The 18,100-nt window shown below is 34.0% G+C and overlaps 1 protein-coding gene across 1 annotated transcript in view; it reads right to left on the minus strand.

The window, feature by feature from the left end:
• LOC131844541 (inter-alpha-trypsin inhibitor heavy chain H4-like) overlaps nt 1-17,663 on the minus strand; it is a 29,411-nt gene extending 11,748 nt beyond the window's left edge. Inside the window, exons 1-14 of the mRNA XM_059193454.1 lie at nt 17,511-17,663; nt 10,886-11,020; nt 9,485-9,696; nt 9,143-9,253; nt 8,352-8,605; nt 7,760-7,863; nt 6,888-7,028; nt 5,888-6,088; nt 5,259-5,421; nt 4,611-4,802; nt 4,120-4,263; nt 3,041-3,207; nt 2,019-2,165; nt 1,039-1,227 (exon numbers count right to left, since the gene is read on the minus strand). Of these exons, the coding sequence (XP_059049437.1) occupies nt 1,039-1,227; nt 2,019-2,165; nt 3,041-3,207; nt 4,120-4,263; nt 4,611-4,802; nt 5,259-5,421; nt 5,888-6,088; nt 6,888-7,028; nt 7,760-7,863; nt 8,352-8,605; nt 9,143-9,253; nt 9,485-9,696; nt 10,886-11,011 (2,151 nt within the window). The 5' untranslated portion in view covers nt 11,012-11,020; nt 17,511-17,663. The remainder of the gene's footprint in view (nt 1-1,038; nt 1,228-2,018; nt 2,166-3,040; nt 3,208-4,119; nt 4,264-4,610; nt 4,803-5,258; nt 5,422-5,887; nt 6,089-6,887; nt 7,029-7,759; nt 7,864-8,351; nt 8,606-9,142; nt 9,254-9,484; nt 9,697-10,885; nt 11,021-17,510) is intronic.
• Between the last annotated feature and the right edge of the window lie 437 nt (nt 17,664-18,100).

Below are 18,100 nucleotides of genomic sequence, written 5' to 3' on the forward strand. Positions count from 1 at the left end.
TGGTTGGTCCATTATTGGTTTGGTTGTTTCCTATATTTATTATATATTATATTTATATTTATTATATATAAGTATTTCTATTAGTTGTCTGGTAGCCATAACACAGGTTCTACTTAGCTTGGAACTAGATGGCGCTCTGTGAATTGTACGAGGTGTTATTATTAGATTATTAATAAGTGAATGTAGGCAGAATTTCTCGAAACTTACAAGACAAAGCTGTTTGTAAAACACAAATGCAATTTTTATAGATAACACTACATGCCAATACTATTTGCGATCAGCCACTATCTACTAGGTTAATATTATATATAAAATTCTCGTGTCACAATGTTAATTACCATACTCCTCCGAAACGGCTTGACCGATTTTTATGAAATTTTATATGCATATTCTACAGGTCTGAGAATCTGCTCCTATCCATTTTAATACCTCTAAGCGATAAGGGTAGTCCACCCCTAACCAGTGCCGGATATAGCACTACCAGCGCCCTGGGCGAGAGTTTATACGGCGCCCCCCTCTCCCTTATTTTACTCGCGCCTTCTAACTGCAAACCCATTCGATAAAACTGGTTAAGCACGAATTGGATTCGCACTCGAAGGGTTCCGACCAGCAAACAAAGAAAAACATTTTATAGTAGATACTTACGTTATATATATAGGCAGGCGAATATGATTATATCATCAAGGTAAGCAAATATTCATATAAAGACACCTATTTTTTTTTAAGATTTTATAACAAATGTTCAGTTTTCAGATTTATTCCTGTACTTGTGATCTATAACGATGTTACTTACCATACCATTTCATAGTTCCAGATCACAAAGGGGCGCGTCCCTTTTGCCTTTACTTTTTCCCTTTACCTTTGTGTCCGGCGCCCTGGGCGGTCGCCCAACCGCGCCCTACCTTAACGCCCCTAACATCTATTTTTATTTTTTACTCAATCACCCTTCTAGCACCAATTCCCCTATTATTTAATAGCGATATGAGTGTATATTAGTACTTTAATTTAGTACTATATATTTTATTTAGACAAAATTACCTTCAATGCTATATTCAGAGCTTCTTTTTCGGGAGTCTTTTCTTTGGCTTCAGACTTTTCTGAGTCCAATTGTGCGTCCTTTTTATCCAGAAGTTGTTTAACAGTGAGATAGGCCCAAAGTCGTTCCAGAGGTAAGTAGTAGTTCTTCGAACGAGGTATCGGTGCTGTCAATGTTACATCGTACGGAACCTGTTTTATTCAACAGAAAGAAATATTTTACCAGAGGTAGACTGTAAAACGTCTTTAGTGTCATCTATTTCAGCCCGCAAGCAGTTTGCTTTGTAAGCTGTATTTTTTTGATACAACATAGGTGGCAAACAAGCATACGGCACATCTGTTGGTAAACGGTTACCGTAGCGTATAGACGCCTGAAACACCAGGGGTGTCACGTGCGCGTTGCCGAGCCTTAAGGAACCTTAATAACCTTTTGATTGTCGAGTGCAAATTGGCAGTAAAGGTCAATTACAGGACTTGGATTAATTTCTACAATATAATTATATATAATTTACAGGATAAGTTTCTGCAATTTCAGAAACTTATCCTGTAAATTCCAGATGAATAAGATGTCATGCATCTTAATCTTAATACCTGACATCTTAGACATCTGGAATTGCACCGCATGAGCGGTAAATCGGATATCAGGTGAGAACGTGATGTCCGTAGTGCTGTTGATGGTTATAGACGACGGTTACCGCTTACCAGCAGGTGGACCCTCAGCTTGTAAGGCATTCTAATTACATAAAAAATAAAGTACTTCGATCGTGTCTCAACATAGGGGTCACTACCTCTAGCAAAATCAGATTCTGTATATAATTATATATGACTAATAGACAAACACATGTATATATATATATACGTGTGTTAGTCTATTAGTATTTATATTGGTAACCTTAATTAAGTACCACATAGTCTATAAATTTCAATTGGGGGGTACCATGGGCACAGCTCGTTTTATATAAAATATTGTGTTAATAACTTACACTGCCCGTTTGGTTGTCGACGGCGCAGTAGGCATTTAAAGACGACACGATCTCAGTGGCGGTCTCATCCACCTGACCGGCCACCACCACCTCCGAGCCATCGTAGTATGAACGGAACGAGTGCTTAGTTAGCGAATCACTTTTCACCTGTAAACATTATAGTCGTAATAAATACTAAACATCTTTATTTGTCTCAAATTATAAACTTTTACAGTTGGTGCTTATAATAAAACTAGCTACTCGCCCTGGCTTCACACGGGTATGAATTATATTCCTCTAAAATCACTCTATCTATTAGAGAAAACCACTTCAAAATTGCGTAGTTTTAAAGATTTAAGCATACATAGGGATTGACAGCGAGAGCGACTTTGTTTTATATTATATAATTATGATGTTTAAAAGTTATTAATCGACTCAACACGCTCAAAGGGGTAGTGAGTCCACCCTCTTTGATATTATTTTATTTCCTTTCTTTGTCAACAGATTCGGTAAACACAGCAGCGTGGCATTGGGCCTATGCATAACCAGCTTTAGTCACAACCAGATATGCCACCTCATACTGTTGAACACCACATATAAGGACTGGGTTTCAGTCAAGTACCAATTAGATATAGCAACACTTTTAATGTACTTAATTAGAACATTATTTCAATACTTTTGTATTACCAAATATATGCAGTATATTAAATTGGGGACCGAACAGACGACGCGTATTTCTATGTAGGTATATTTTTGTCTGACATTCTGTTATAGCATTTATCGATAAATTATTACAAAATAAAATCAACGATGACGATAGCATTTAAGTTCAAAAGTATCGTCTACTAACAAACTAAGCAGACACTAAAATTTAACAAAAACAAAATTACAAACTAAAAATTACACTTTAAACATAAGAATGTCTTAGTCCTCCGGAATGACAATGAGTGTTGCCGACGTATGTACGATCAGGTGGTCCGTCAGCTTGTTACAGTTTAATTATATAAGAAAAAGTAGGATTGCTTATATTTTGTACAGTTTACCTGATTAGGAGGGTAGATGAATTTAAGATGTGCTAACAGTGGGGACGACACCTGCCGATAAAAGTCACGAAGCTGCTGCGCTGCGTCCGCAGCCTCGTAGATATGCCGCATGAATCCGTCGTTTCGCAGCGATATCTTGCGCAGGAACTTGCGATCCGCGTCTTGTCCTATAATTTTCAAAGGTGTGTAATTTCCTAAGAGAACTTAAGGATAGTAGTAGACCTTTATTATGTAGTTCTAATATAAAAAAACAAAAATGTTATTATTCTTTATACTCATATTGAAAAAGTAGGTAAAAGGAAGAAAAGAGTGTTTACAAATTTTTTGTCAGTCTTCACTAAAACTGCCTTCAGTAGATTTGACTTATCATATGTATCTGTAATTAGACCTACATATTTTAATATATTTTTGATTTAATTTGAAGGTTGCTTGGAAGTTTTACTGAGGCAGACTTGTGTGGATATCTCTGTTTTAAGCTGATGTGCTAAAATAGGTGACATTTCAGCCACCAAGCATGAATTGCTTACATGACGGTAAGGTGTGCTTTGATTCAAATGTGATATAATAGTGAAATTTAAAGATATATACTACAAATAAAAATAAACTATTAAGGTGTGAGAACTTCTCTCCGAAATGATAAAGCTGAAGGGGACACCACGTCATAATGCGATGCCCGTGGCATCGCATTAAGTATGACGTGGTGTCACTTACCACGCGGACCGTCAGTTTGTTGCCCATTACAATAATATAACAACATCTTTCGTAGTTTCTATTCCTACTTTTGCCAAGCCTTCCATCGCGTGGCATCGCATTAAGTATGACGTGGTGTCACTTACCACGCGGGCCGTCAGTTTGTTGCCCATTACAATAATATAACAACATATATACAAAAGCCTTCCAACTGGCGGTCCATTTTGATGCAAAATGGAAAGTGACGTGTATGATGTCATCGATATTAATGCAGAACAATCTTAAGAAGTTTTTTATGTATTCATTGTGTATAGTAGATCAATGTAAAGTTAAATAGTGTAGGAAGTTCCTAGTTGGTCTAACATTGAAAATTCACAAATTTATCTTACCAAAAGCTAGAGAAAATATTGCTGCTTTGTTAACTCCGTAATTCTTTTCGGTTAGATGGTTGATAATTTTCGTTGGATTGGTTTCACCAACAGTAGGATCGCCGTCCGTCAAAAAGATAATGATTGGCTCAAGTTTGACAGCTTCTGCAATTATAAAGAACATTATTATTTTTGCAGAAGTATTATTGCAAAATTACGAATTTATCATTATCACAATCTATTCACGCCATAGTACCCAATTGTCCTTCTATTGCGAGCAGGTCTCAAGTAGATTTCTTCACTTAACATTATCTCTGTATTAGTTTCATTAGTGAAAAATATTATTTTAAATAAATCCCTAAAAGACACCACAGATATTTACTTAGTGCATTGCATTTGCTCCAAACATTACACCACACATAACTTACTATAGAGTGGAGGATATCTCCAAAAAAATCACACCGTAATTAAGAAACATTTGTAAACAAATAAAGCATAAAATGATCTCATACCGTTTTCAGGCTTAGATAATTCGGACGCAACAGTCGTAGGTAAGGTCGTGGACTCAGTGTGGGGCGCAGAGACCGAGTCTGTTTCTATATCGGGGTTATTCTCTACGAAATCATCGTGCGCTTCGTTGTTTGTACTGAGACCCTTCTTGACGATCTGCACTGCGATGTCCAAAGCTTGACCAATATTTGTACCTATAAATAAAACGTATATTACTATTATAACTATCACTTCTTGCGTATTCCTGCTAACTCTTAGTGGGAGGTTGTCAATCAAAATGGCGATCTCAATTTTATCCCTCGCCACTCTTAAAACAAACATAGTGTCAATTCTGAACTACCGTCATAGGTACCCAATACGGGTGCCGCCGTCCTGCTCTTTAGCAATTCTAGATTCTTATTACCATTATATGAAATAGTTACTTGTTACAGGAAATTACCTACGTAGGTACGTATCTAACATATTAGATTTTTTATTCCTAGCAATAGTGTTCATAATTGCTTGGACAACCACATATCGTATGTGATCCCGATGCTACTAAGAGCACAGTACCTATATTAATTAGTCATATATGACCTGTGCCTTATACCATAAAAAAAATAATGTTATTTTCAAAATAAATTTTTAAGATTTTCATAATTATTGCTTACCTCCAGAAGCTTCTAGTCTGTTTACGATGACTGTAGCTTTCGCTTTATTTTCTTCTGTGGCCGGCGATGGTGCTACTAGTTTCACCTTCGGAACATATGACGTTCTGTAATAGTGATATAATGGCCGTGCCGGTTCCTCATCCGCTTCTTTCAATTCATGGACCTGTGAACACAGTTATGCCTTTTTATACCAAACATGCACCTTATAAATTTTATTATGTTCATATGTCATAATTTTTATACAAGAGTGGTGGCAATCAAGCATAGGGGCCCATCTGGTGGCAAACAATTACCGTAACCTATGACGCCTGAAACACCTGGGGTGAATCGTGCGCATTTCCGATTTTTAGGAAACCTTAATCATACGACTTCCCAATAGATATCAATTTTAAACCAACGCTTTCTTTAAGTAGCTCCATATAACTAATAACAACCATCACAAATATTGTTTGCCACCCGCAGATTTTCTATAGTACTCGTTTAACTGAGACAAACATTATAAGTTTCTAATAGAGCCCGAGACATTTTACGCGTGAACATTAGTAGATCGCCATCTATTTATGATAATCAAACAATATATGTAATACACACAATATAAAATATAAAGTTTAAAAAAATAATTCGCTCACCGTGACACTGGAATCGAACTCGACAATATTAAAATAATCTCCTCTGTTTAGATCACTCAGGATAGTTTCCATCGCTTCCCGTAGTTGCACGATTTTTCTGTCTGACATAGAGCCGGATGTGTCCAACACGAACACCACGTGCTTGTTCAACGGCGGCAAGTTAGACGGTGCGAAGAAGTGAACGAAGTAGCCATTGTTAACCTGAAAAAAGGAAGTAATTTAAAACTTTCGTGTTTAATATTAATACAGTTTCGGTCTGTTTTGGTTCGTTATTAATACAGTTAATTTGGTCTAAATACGTTTATTTACCAACAGCTGTCCCCGCGGTTTCACCTGCGTGAAATTTATAGCCTATGTGTTATTCTGATATAAGGTAGTTATATTATTGTAAAATTTCATTAAAATCCATTCAATATTTTTTGTATAAAACAGTAACAATCATCCATCTATCCATCCATTCAAACTCACAAACTTCCGCGTTTATAATATTAGTCGATAAGAAAAGTTATTGGTATTAAAATCCTATAAACTAAATATTAATAAGCATTGTCTATAACAATAATTTGTAGACTTTGTAAAATGTCATCAGCGTGGGTCTGTCCTAATTTAGGCGTCACATTTCAATAATTTAAAAAAGAAATAATGAATTCAAGAAGAGAAATCAAAAGTATTCGTTTCATTTATACTAATATTAAAAAGAGGTAAAGTTTCTGAGTTTGAATCCAAACACATTCACGTACAAACTATATCGGGATACTGCAGATTTAGTGTTGGATAGAACTCTTATCTAAGAATGCTTATAGGTCATATAACATCACGTTATGACTGACTAAAGAGGAGGTGCAATGAAAAATATTACAGAATCGGGGAAAATGTCAGGCAAACCTAGTTGCGTCGGTCCGTTAGTTTTAAATACGTTTAAGTATTGTAAGTGCAGAATAGTCAGTCTTAATGTGGAAAGGTGTATTAAAATGAGAATTTTTAAATTAAGTTGACTTACTATAATTTCCCCATTTTTAGGGCGATCCACGTCGTATTGTACAACAAATTGTCCCAAGACGCCTTCATTTTTTTCCTCAACATCGGGTTCCACAGGGTTATAAAAACTTCGCATATTTGATTGCGACTCTTTGGACTTTTCCTATAAATAAATTACAATATTGTTTATTAACGTGGAGAATATCCACTACATATTTAATTCTTTGGGACTGATATTTTCAGTGATATCCATTCCATTTCCTGTTAATAAAAGAATATATATTATATGCAAATTTAATATTTATAATAAACAAAATGGTGGTCGCTAAGATGTAGGTGTTAAATGTTTAAAAGATATTTGTTACATGGAGCTTTGCTATTTCCATGGAAAATCTTTTTAAGTCTACTATGATACTTTAAAGAGTGGTCTCTAATCCAATATTTTATGATTATTTATTATACAATATATACCTAATCATAAAATTGGATGTTATCCAATATTTTATGATTCCATATATTTTGACCATTGAACAAAAATCTCCATATTCCATACAAATTGCCATATAAGGGGTAGATACAGTTAAAGTTATCTCATAATTCTCACGACACTAGTTACAGTTATTAGTTACACGATACAGTTAGTATTCCGGCTGAAGAGTACTACTAGTGTTCAAGTTCATACTATTGTAATTTGAAATATTTCAAATTACAATAGTATGAACTTGCATGAAAACTCAGTCCTAAGGGATGACAATATGGTATTCTGTGAAGGTAATTCAATAGTACTCTTAGATGCCCTATGCCTATGCGACGATTTCCACTTTTCATCGAGTGAACTGTCAGCTTATTTGCCATTGTTGGAACAATAAGAAATATTGTTTAAATGTTACAAACCATATAAATTCCGATGAGTCTTCTTTGCTCTTCAAGATCGGGTTTGAATGTAACTGTCGCTAGACGATCATCGTGAGGGTGATGGATTACTGCTTTGGAATTTTCTGAAAATTAAAATATATGTAGGTACTTACTAAAAACTAGGGTTTGCACGGGTATTTAACAAAAAATTCAAAAATTATACATTATGACACATCTATAGACATCCTTTTTGCGTTTATTATTGTAACGAATTTTGTAGGATCTAACGGTTTACTCAGAAAAAATATAATTCAAAAGACGACGTCCTCCTTTTTGGAGTTTTGTTTAAAAGTTTGACATTTTTTTTTGTTGACAAGTTAAGTTTGACAATTTTGATCGCTTATTCCCTTTTTATTATATGCGTATATCATAATCTGATCAACATTCTTAATACAAGTTACCAAGGAGTTTCAGTATTTCCAGGAAACAACCTGAAACTTTTAAATCGATAGCTAATACTGATTTTCTTAGATTTTACTATCGTATTGGAATAACGACTTTACATTTTTATACCTCATTCGCTGTGTAACATTCATTTCAAATTGTCTGAAACCTAGTTGCTGTAACTTACGTGTATCCTCTGCAGTGGCATCAATCTCGTTGCCTGTCCTGACCTCAGGCACTCTTAGCTTCGTGATCTTCTCTGACTCGTGGATGTTCACGGTGACTGATAGATTCGGTACAAGCGACCCAGGATGCAGATTGATGGCGTGGTTATACACTCCATTACGCCGAACCAAAAGCTCTTCGTAGGTCAAGTTGAAAACAGCCTCAGTATTAGGCTCCACGTTAACCGTCACTGTGAAGTGATTTGAGTCACGAGCCCTATGGAATTAGTCAATTTATTGTCTCATAATAGAATTAATGTAATGTAATGACCGAAATGTTGTAATTTCTTTGCAGCAGCGTTTGTTGAGTTTCTGGTTTTAATACCTCCTGAGTGGGCAAAGTGGTAAAGTTACGGTGGAATGTTAACGCAACCCTGCGACTACGGCAATGGCGGCTCAGAGGTATACCATGTAGTTTTAGCGAGTAAAAATCCTATTCACACCACCCGTTATCCCTTTGTGTGCGGGAAAATTTTCCCACACGTAAAAATAGGTCGTTGGTATGAAAAATCATCTGAAATGGTTGTTAAAACATCTAAAAACTTTGTAATATATGTTAATTTATACATCAACTTTCCGTTGACAGAAAAACAGATAATTAAACCAAACTAATCCGAGAAATGGTGATATACTCGCCCAATACCAAGTTAGATTCACATATACTGAGCGAAATATGAGTCTGTCAGATATTTCTTTTACCACAACGTCAACATGTTGACTACTCTTCTGGGATAATAGTAATAATAGTATTTACTTTGCAGCAATATGCGCAGCCGCAGTTCCGCTAGCCACCGCTTGGTTGTAAATGTTCTTAGCCTCTTCTTTTTCTTTCACATATGCCTTGTAAGATTTTCCATCCAGTGTCCTAAAACCATATTAGCAAAATGTTACGAATTGTTTTTGCCACATCGGCATGGTTTAAATTATGTTGTTTACGCTTATTATAAAGACCCATGCCTATACCACTTATACTAACAATGCTATAAAAACAAATCTTTGTATCGTGCGAGAATAGTATCCGCGACCATCGAAAATAAAACTATGTTAAACCGCTAGATCACCAAATTTATCGATCCAAAATATCTAACATACGAACATGATAAATCCACTGATGAAAGCTGTATCAGGTAATAATATCTTGAACGTGGCCTCCTGAGAGCGCTTGGCCGGATTCCGTACGCGTGTGACCACAGCCGTGTGCGCGTATCGCAAGGCTATGTCCGACGTTACCTCCATCTCAGTTAGTTTCACAGGTGGTACTGGTTCAGCCGTAGCAGTTTCGTGACTGGACACATTTGTACTTGGGTCCTACAAACATATAATTTGTTATATTTCTATTGATTTCTAAAAGCTTCACATCAATTGGTTTTTTGACCATATAGTTTTTCGGAAATTCTTTACATATTTTTTTTCTAATTATTTTTGTATATTATATCCTAAGTATTTACCATTGCTTTCTTTGTAATTATCATTTCATCCTTCATCTCTCATACACTGTTCCCAATTTACCGCACACAATTGTTGTTAATCTTTTTTTAGAGATGTATATACATATATATATATTAAAATTTTCTGTATAATAAAACATCTAAAATTTTGAAAACAATCTTGCGTGACTAGAAGTAGGAATAAAGAAAGTAGGTTAAATTAAAAGAAAGTTAAACAATAGTCAATATGAATAACGAAAATTCATTTGCAATGTGAGCAGCTGTTGTGACAGGGCTTCTTGAATAACAAAGTACTTAAGTGTCCATACATTTTCGTGGATAGCTAACTCCGCACAGTTACTGACAGTTATGATTTTGTTGTTTTAGGAAACTGTTACATGAATTTTATTGTAAATGTGTTATAAAAATATGAAATGGTTTTATATAGTTCTGTATGAAATTATTTATGCATACAAAGACAACGATAAGATCGTGCAAGAAAAAATTAACCCAGAAATCACTTTTCTACCCGCTGAACACATACCACATAACGTGATAAATAAATTCTGCGACCTTTGGACTTAACGCATCAAATATCTAATAGTCTTCTTTTTAAATAAGTTAGGTCTACATTTTTACCCTGTATATAGTAATAAATGAATAGAAAGAGCAACCTTTTTAAGAATAAACAATCTCATGCAATCTCCGACAGCTTTGTACTTCATATTTGCATTGAAAATGTAAAAAACTCTTACAGAGCATGAAACTGCGATAACTATACACGGAGACGATACTTTAGTCATCCGGAATGGTAACGCATGAGAACTAGGTACGGGCATCCCATGACGATATGAAGTCTGTGATGTTGTATATAAATATAGGCGCTAGTTTCACTTTCCTGTGCCTTCTAGCAGATGCATGCATCTGCTAGAAGGCACACGAAAGTCACTCATCTGCACCTCTAGTCAGGTTGTTTAGTATCTACTTATTACATAATTAAGATATGGCTTTGCAAAACTGTATAAAAAAATATTAGAAAACTAATTTCAGATCAAAACATAAATACTCACCGTGGGGCCATTGTCCGATTTAGCTATCACCATAGTGTCCTGGGTCTGAGTAGGAACTGCATTTGCTTCGATTACGGCAATCCACGTGCAAAAACAAGCCAGTGCGGGTAACCACCGCCTCTTCATGTTGCTAACCTGGTAAAACATACATTCAGTAGGTATATATCTAGGCATAACATACTAGACGCATTTTCCGAGAAACCACGCGGGGTTTGTTCAAACATTGAGCATAAGATAAAAAGGAATTCAAGTTTATACTTATAGACTACTAGCTGTGCCCGCGGTTTCGGCCGGGTTATATTTCAATATAAAAGCAAGCCTAGTTATTCTGATGCACAAGCTATATTACTGTAAAGTTTAATCAAAATCCGTTCAGTAGTTTTTGCGTGAAAGAATAACAAACATCCATACTCACAAACTTTCGCGTTTCACGCGATTATAGTCGAAATAAAAACAAAATAAAATGTTATTAATAATAGAAACCACAAAGAATATGTTTTTTTCTGTTTTCAAAACAGGCCTTGCAAGTGACATGTACCTCTGGTATCTATAGTATATACCTAATCGTAACTGTATTCCTGGACTTTATTTTTACTTATTTGATTGGTACGCTATAATATTCTATTTTTATTTCGCTTTGATAATGACCCCCTCACAATGAGTCCCTCACAGGAATTCACAGGATAAACAGAGTGAAATCTTAAAATCATGGAGTCTAATATACCTATATAACAAATCTAATATAAGATATATATTTATCAACAAACACATTCAATATTTATGTGAACACTAAAAATAAAATAAATATTGCAATGATACTGTGGAATTAGTTTTTATTACTTTTTTATGGAATTAGTTTTTATAATTGTTTATTCTTTTAGGAATAGCCCGCAACAAGGAAAACTTCAGGAATGACGTACTCATCTTTGCTGCACGATACCGTGATGATCGTCAGAATACCTACCCATTTAAATTTATAATACATATATATTTTATCTGTAAATATAAACTTTTATAGGATTATACGTGTCGAATAATGCCCCAGGCTATACATATGTTTTCTTATATTTGTAGGTTTCTTGAATGACAAAATAGAACAACTTTATATATGACTTTATATATTCTGTCCTCCATAGAGAGCGCTAACAATGAGACCAACATCTCCTCCAGCGTACATTTTGGTAACTTCTTGTCAGGTAAACAATGAACTCGCTTTTTGTTATCCAATAAAAGTTTAATTAATTTGCCGACACTTGTATCGGTTTGTGTTGTGTTGTAATCAGAAAGTCAATCCGGTTTATATCTATACTAATAATCAAAGATGTTACTAGTAATAAACAGTTTTTTACATACATAATTAGTTACATTTCTTGGAAAAACCTACGTGTTTATTATTTCAGTTTAAAACGATATTCTCAGAATATGATTAACAACAATAATACAAAAAATGATAATATTTAGACCTTCAGTGTTACAAAAGATAAACTATGAAGTTAAAAACATTGACTTGATAAATACGATCAAGAGTGAAGCGGCCGTATCAGTTTAAAAAAAAATTAAAAAATATATTTAGTATTCTATCCTTCATTGAGTATAGTTTTATATAAGAAAAAAGGTATTCCTTTTTTTAAAAATAACGTGAACGGAGGAGTTTTATTTTGGCAGAGTTTATGTGGAATATATGTGTAAACTATAATTTTTATATAAAAATGCTAATAAAATACACTAAATTGATTTTCAATAACGAATGATTATTTCGTATGTCTGTCGGCTCTTGAATTGATATCGGATTGGATTCTCACCGAATATAATAAATTATAGGTATTTTGCTAAAAATTACACTAAATAAAATTAAAAGTACATAAGGTTGTTTGAGTGCAACTGTGTTATGTATAAATAGAACTATGTTTACATTTACATATCATACTTCTGAAGTTATATAACAGATAAGACGAGTTTGCACTGATAGTAATAACATAATTAATTAGGAATTCATCACGTGACTACTATAATATCCTACCTTTGAGCTTCGTAATATAAATATGTAATCTAAATGTAATTTAATATGAGAATGATAGAAACTGGCGAATCTTATCTTATTATGAACGCGAAAGTTTGCAAAAACTACTGAACGGATTTCGATGAAAGTTTACAGTAATATAGCATATACATCAGAATAACGTATAGTCTATAAATTTCACATGGGTGAAACCGCGGGCACAGCTATTAATACATAATAATGTCTACTTGTGCTAGGTCGGTACACACAATATTCAGAGTTTCGTACTTATAATAGGTAATTAAAACAAAACTAATATGTGTCACATTGTCTCACTTGTGTGTAATATAACAGGCATTTACAATTTGAGAAAAACAGATTATTTCTTGTATTCAACTTAAACAATATTTGAGTAGTACGTATAATTGTCGATATTATCTTATAATACAAGTATATAAAATTGTAGTATCTATTAATTGATTCGAAATTTTTATAATTCTAACATACATATTAGGGATGCAATGGGCACATACATGCATCGTTTATAATCTACTCGTATCTACACTGCACTAAACCATACAGTATAAAATTCGATACGACCCCTGTTCAGAAAACAATAGGTTTACTAGTTATTGTTTTGTGTTTCAATCCGTAAAAACACCATAATAGAATGATAGAAACTGGCGAATCTTATCTTATTATGAACGCGAAAGTTTGCAAAAACTTTCGCGTTCATATATATCTTATATATGTATCTCTCTCTATCTATCTATAATATCTATCTATCTATAATATATCTCATATATATCTTATATATATATCATATATATCATCGCGATAAATAACTACTTAAATAGAACCTAAGTAAACTTGATGTTATGTAACTATTTAGAGGGTTCCTTTGAATTCATATTGTTAACCATCAAGAATATATACGTATTTCCAATAAGCAATAACAGGGAAGGGAATTCTTAGTAATGTGCTCTTGTGGTATTATTTCTAGCAATGTGAACACCATGGCAGATCAACATTCACATGGTCGGCCCTAAAAACCATCCAATTAGAAAATTTTAATATATAGGTCCTGGTGCCCCATCAGAGTAGGTATAATGTTAGCCCAATGTAGGTGCAACATACCATAATCCTCCATTAAAAAAATATGTACTGAATGACACACGCGGAAGGTCGAATTTATCCTATATACTTATAACACATTATAATGCATGTTCAGATTGATATATAATATCTACCTATGTTGACACAGTTTAAAATAAGTCGTAAAGTTATCAAATTATTGTAAACAAGTACCTACCAAATGATATATTTTATCATCTTCAAAATTAACCGACACATGTAGGTATAATATATTGTATAACTGTGCCAATTAGATAGAAATAATTTCAGTATCTTATTTGGAAAATTAGAATATAATTTGCTAAGCTAACAACAATTACACTAGACGACTATTTACAGTGTCGATGTAGACTGTAAAAATTTGTCTGGGTCCCTCAGTCTCACCTATTTCAAACAGCAAACATCTTGTCTTTCAGAGTGGAGGATATTCTTAGGAGAATAGGTACTTGATATATAGAGGAATACATATTAATTGTGTTCCTTAATATATTCATTATGTATTACTTATAAGAAAGACTTAAATTATCGTAAAACTTAACCTAAGTTAAAATTTACCTACTAGAAACCACCAGCAGGTAGTTGCGGAAGTCTAAACAAGATATATTTTTGTTATAAAGAGCTCTCGATAAGTTGACGCTGTTACAAACATCCTGGTCACGTCTACCGGAGATGGCGGTGGATGTAAACAATTATTAGCATAAAATTTATCTACCCGCTTTTTTAGTCTTTTTCTACGCACACCGTGATTATTACTTCTGAAAAGCCTTTGAGAATCATAACAAAAAATACACGCTGTATAGATGCCGTTATTATCTTGAAAACGGGCAAGAGTAACGCTACCGGTATAAAGAATGTGATGAAAAGATGGGTTCTCTGTTCAATAGAACAGGTTGACAATTTTTTTATGAAATAATGCGAAATATCTTTCCACTCATTTTCTATATAATATGGTCAATAAATTCGTGCGTCGAATGATCTTAAATCCACCTAGAATATATTGACAGACTGAATCAGATGGGGTGATCTATCTTATGATTTAATTAAACATGTTAGGGAAATTTTGCAGGCACCAGTACGCCATAAGTCGAGATATCTCAAGTTTACTTCGCTCATAACAGAATCCGCTCTCCGCCTTTATAACATCCGATGGTCGCGGGTTTGATTCCTCGCACGTTACAAATATTTGTATTCATAAGTATGATTGTTTGTATTGGTCTGGGTGTTTTCGTATGTATTTTATGTATGTATTTAAATCACAATCAATACCCGTATCAGAAGTTGGAACTACATGGAACTCCTTTAGAGACTAGATCGAGCTGTATGTATTATCCAGGGCTAATAAATAAGAAACATTGACCAATATTAATGCATATTGATAATTTCTATGAAGTATATGGTAACACATTGAATGATCTATACGAAATCAACTGTGCCTATCGCTCGTACGCGACTAACATACACACAAAAGTATATTTTTTTAATAGAATTATTATGATGACCTTCATAGTGCAATAGTAAAGCCTCGACGCGCTATGTAGTGAATGATTCGATAAACTTGTGGTTTTTTTATACGACTAAAATGATAAACAAGCTAACAACCAATTTGATGCAAAATGGTCGTCGCCTATCTACATATAATGATAGCTCTGCACACGTACAGCGCCATGGGTCGATAAATCTATAAATTAAATAATTTACATTCACAAGCAATAAATGAATTATTATGGATTACTTACAAGGTTTGCATAAGGGAAAATATTAGTACAAACTTTTTCCAAATGTCTCGTTTATATATAATGTGTATAATGTGAAGTGGGAACTACAAAGATCAGTGTCGGAAAACAGAAAATAATTTTGTAGGCGAAATATGACGAGACCCACTCGCTGGAACGCGAGTTCAACGCACATTGCTGAGTATACATGTAATAAAAAAAAGCATAGGTTCTACATGTGTATAGTGTAGGTAAGTCATCATCAACATCATCACTGCTGGACATCCTCCCAATGCATGCCACAGGACACGATATTCAGCCATTCTTTTCCAGTTGGTATCTTAGATAGGTAAAATACAGTAATTGTTAGTTCGCAAAACAAGGTCACCATTTTTATTACCTACGTATTATTGTTTCGTTTTTTATTAAAAAATAATATTTACCTTGTATCATTGCTAATCTTTACGAATGCTAAATGAAATATATTTAAAATACCTAAAATCCTTGGATACAGCGCTCTCTACAGCATAAACAAAACTTGTATTATGAGTACCAGTTTATAGTGCTGATATAAATTATAAAATAATTTTTTTTATAAATACCTGCATACATAGAAAACACCCAAGTCATTTAAATAGTAAATGTTTGTATTGGACGGGTTTTGTACCGAAACCGCTATGTCATATACATAGGTTGTTGTTGGAAGTGACGACATGAAGTCCGGTTATCTACACTAATATTATTAAGAGAGATTTTTGTTAGATGCATGTATACATGTCAACTAACAAAAATCTCTCTTGACATATTTTAGGAACCAGGAAACGACGTGAAAGGTGGAAAAGAAAAAATTACATTGACATAGGTGAACTGGATCCACATGCAGCATGCATGCATCCACAGCATGTTCACAAAATCCGATTTCTATGAAACGGTTATCCAAATATCGACATCGGATTGAACGATTAATGCGCTTAAAATCATAATTTATTTATTGAATTCTCATGGAACAATGGAAATAAAAAAAAACAATGACTTCCATAAGGGCATAGCGTGAAGTAATAATACCTTGGAATAAATAATATTAAAGGATAACGAGATCTCGCTACGTTTTATTCGTGTTTATTTCCCTATACCTATTTCAGCGTGTTGCTACCCCAATGATGAATAAGCAGTAGATGCAGCAGATAAATGGTAGATAATTATTGTTAGACAATTTGTCTGACGCCACACATTCATATCTTTTCATCACCAAAATACAATTTATACTTTCTCATTAAGCTACTACACTGACTGCATCAGCACTGGACATTTTCCAATTGCGATTTTTTAACACTTTATTCTTGTAACCATATTTACGATTGAATTCACTTCACATTCTGTCATGTTAAGAATTAGTTAAACTAATTAACAAGTATTAAATAGATAAACGTTCTGAAGTGATGCGCTTACGTATGTACATTTATACGTATAGACATATAGACAGACATAAATAAACACTACATTAAAATATGTAAACAATTTACTAATAGTATCTATTTGTCGTTAATGTTACAGTTTGATAGTGAATAAAACTTAAATTGGTAGTTACCTACTAATAAAGAAAAATCAAGGTCTACTCTCAAAATAAGGCTTATAGTTTTACGAATGCAGTGTACCATAACATTGAATCTTTTATAATGCATACACCGCCATCTCAAGTTCTAACGACAGGAAAAAGGATTGAACGTCGGTGTCTGATAGGGACGCGACGCTTGCGTTATATAAGCAGGGAGAAACTCACTGGTTTGTTTACTCGTAACGAGATGATTGCACCAATTGACTCCTCAAGATCTGGCACGTTCCACGTCCACTCCTCACTATAATATTGTTGACGTAATCAGAAACGTGTGGCTTGGTCGTCGGCCGGCGCGGAACTCATTGGGACGCCGATCGGGGCCGGTTTTATATCAATGTACATCATATCGACTATTGGGATTCCCACTAGCCACTACGAGTTTATCATACGTACAGTTTTTGTTGATTTACGTATATAATGGTTTAATAATTATAACCACGTTCGTAAGGAATAGCGTATTCCCTTAAATTCGATAATCACGTCTCAAGAGATCTAATATAAGAATATAAAAAAAGGTTCAATATACCTATGTATTTGTGCTCAATATAATAATAACTAATTCATAAATTTAAATAAAAATGAAAGCAGGGATTTGGTCTTCGCGAATTCTCCGCGGGGTTTTATTAGGTTCTTTCCAGAGCTATTTTCATTAGTTGATAATCTCCAAAAACTGCTTACTATAAGAACGTAAGAAAGTAAACTTGAACATAATTAATGATATTTGTGTATGTACGCAATTCAATTGAATCGGGTAC

The sequence above is a fragment of the Achroia grisella genome, unplaced genomic scaffold (genome assembly GCF_030625045.1).
Source record: "Achroia grisella isolate CSIRO2021 unplaced genomic scaffold, CSIRO_AGI_Agris_v1 utg402, whole genome shotgun sequence".
Classification (NCBI taxonomy): domain Eukaryota; kingdom Metazoa; phylum Arthropoda; class Insecta; order Lepidoptera; family Pyralidae; genus Achroia; species Achroia grisella.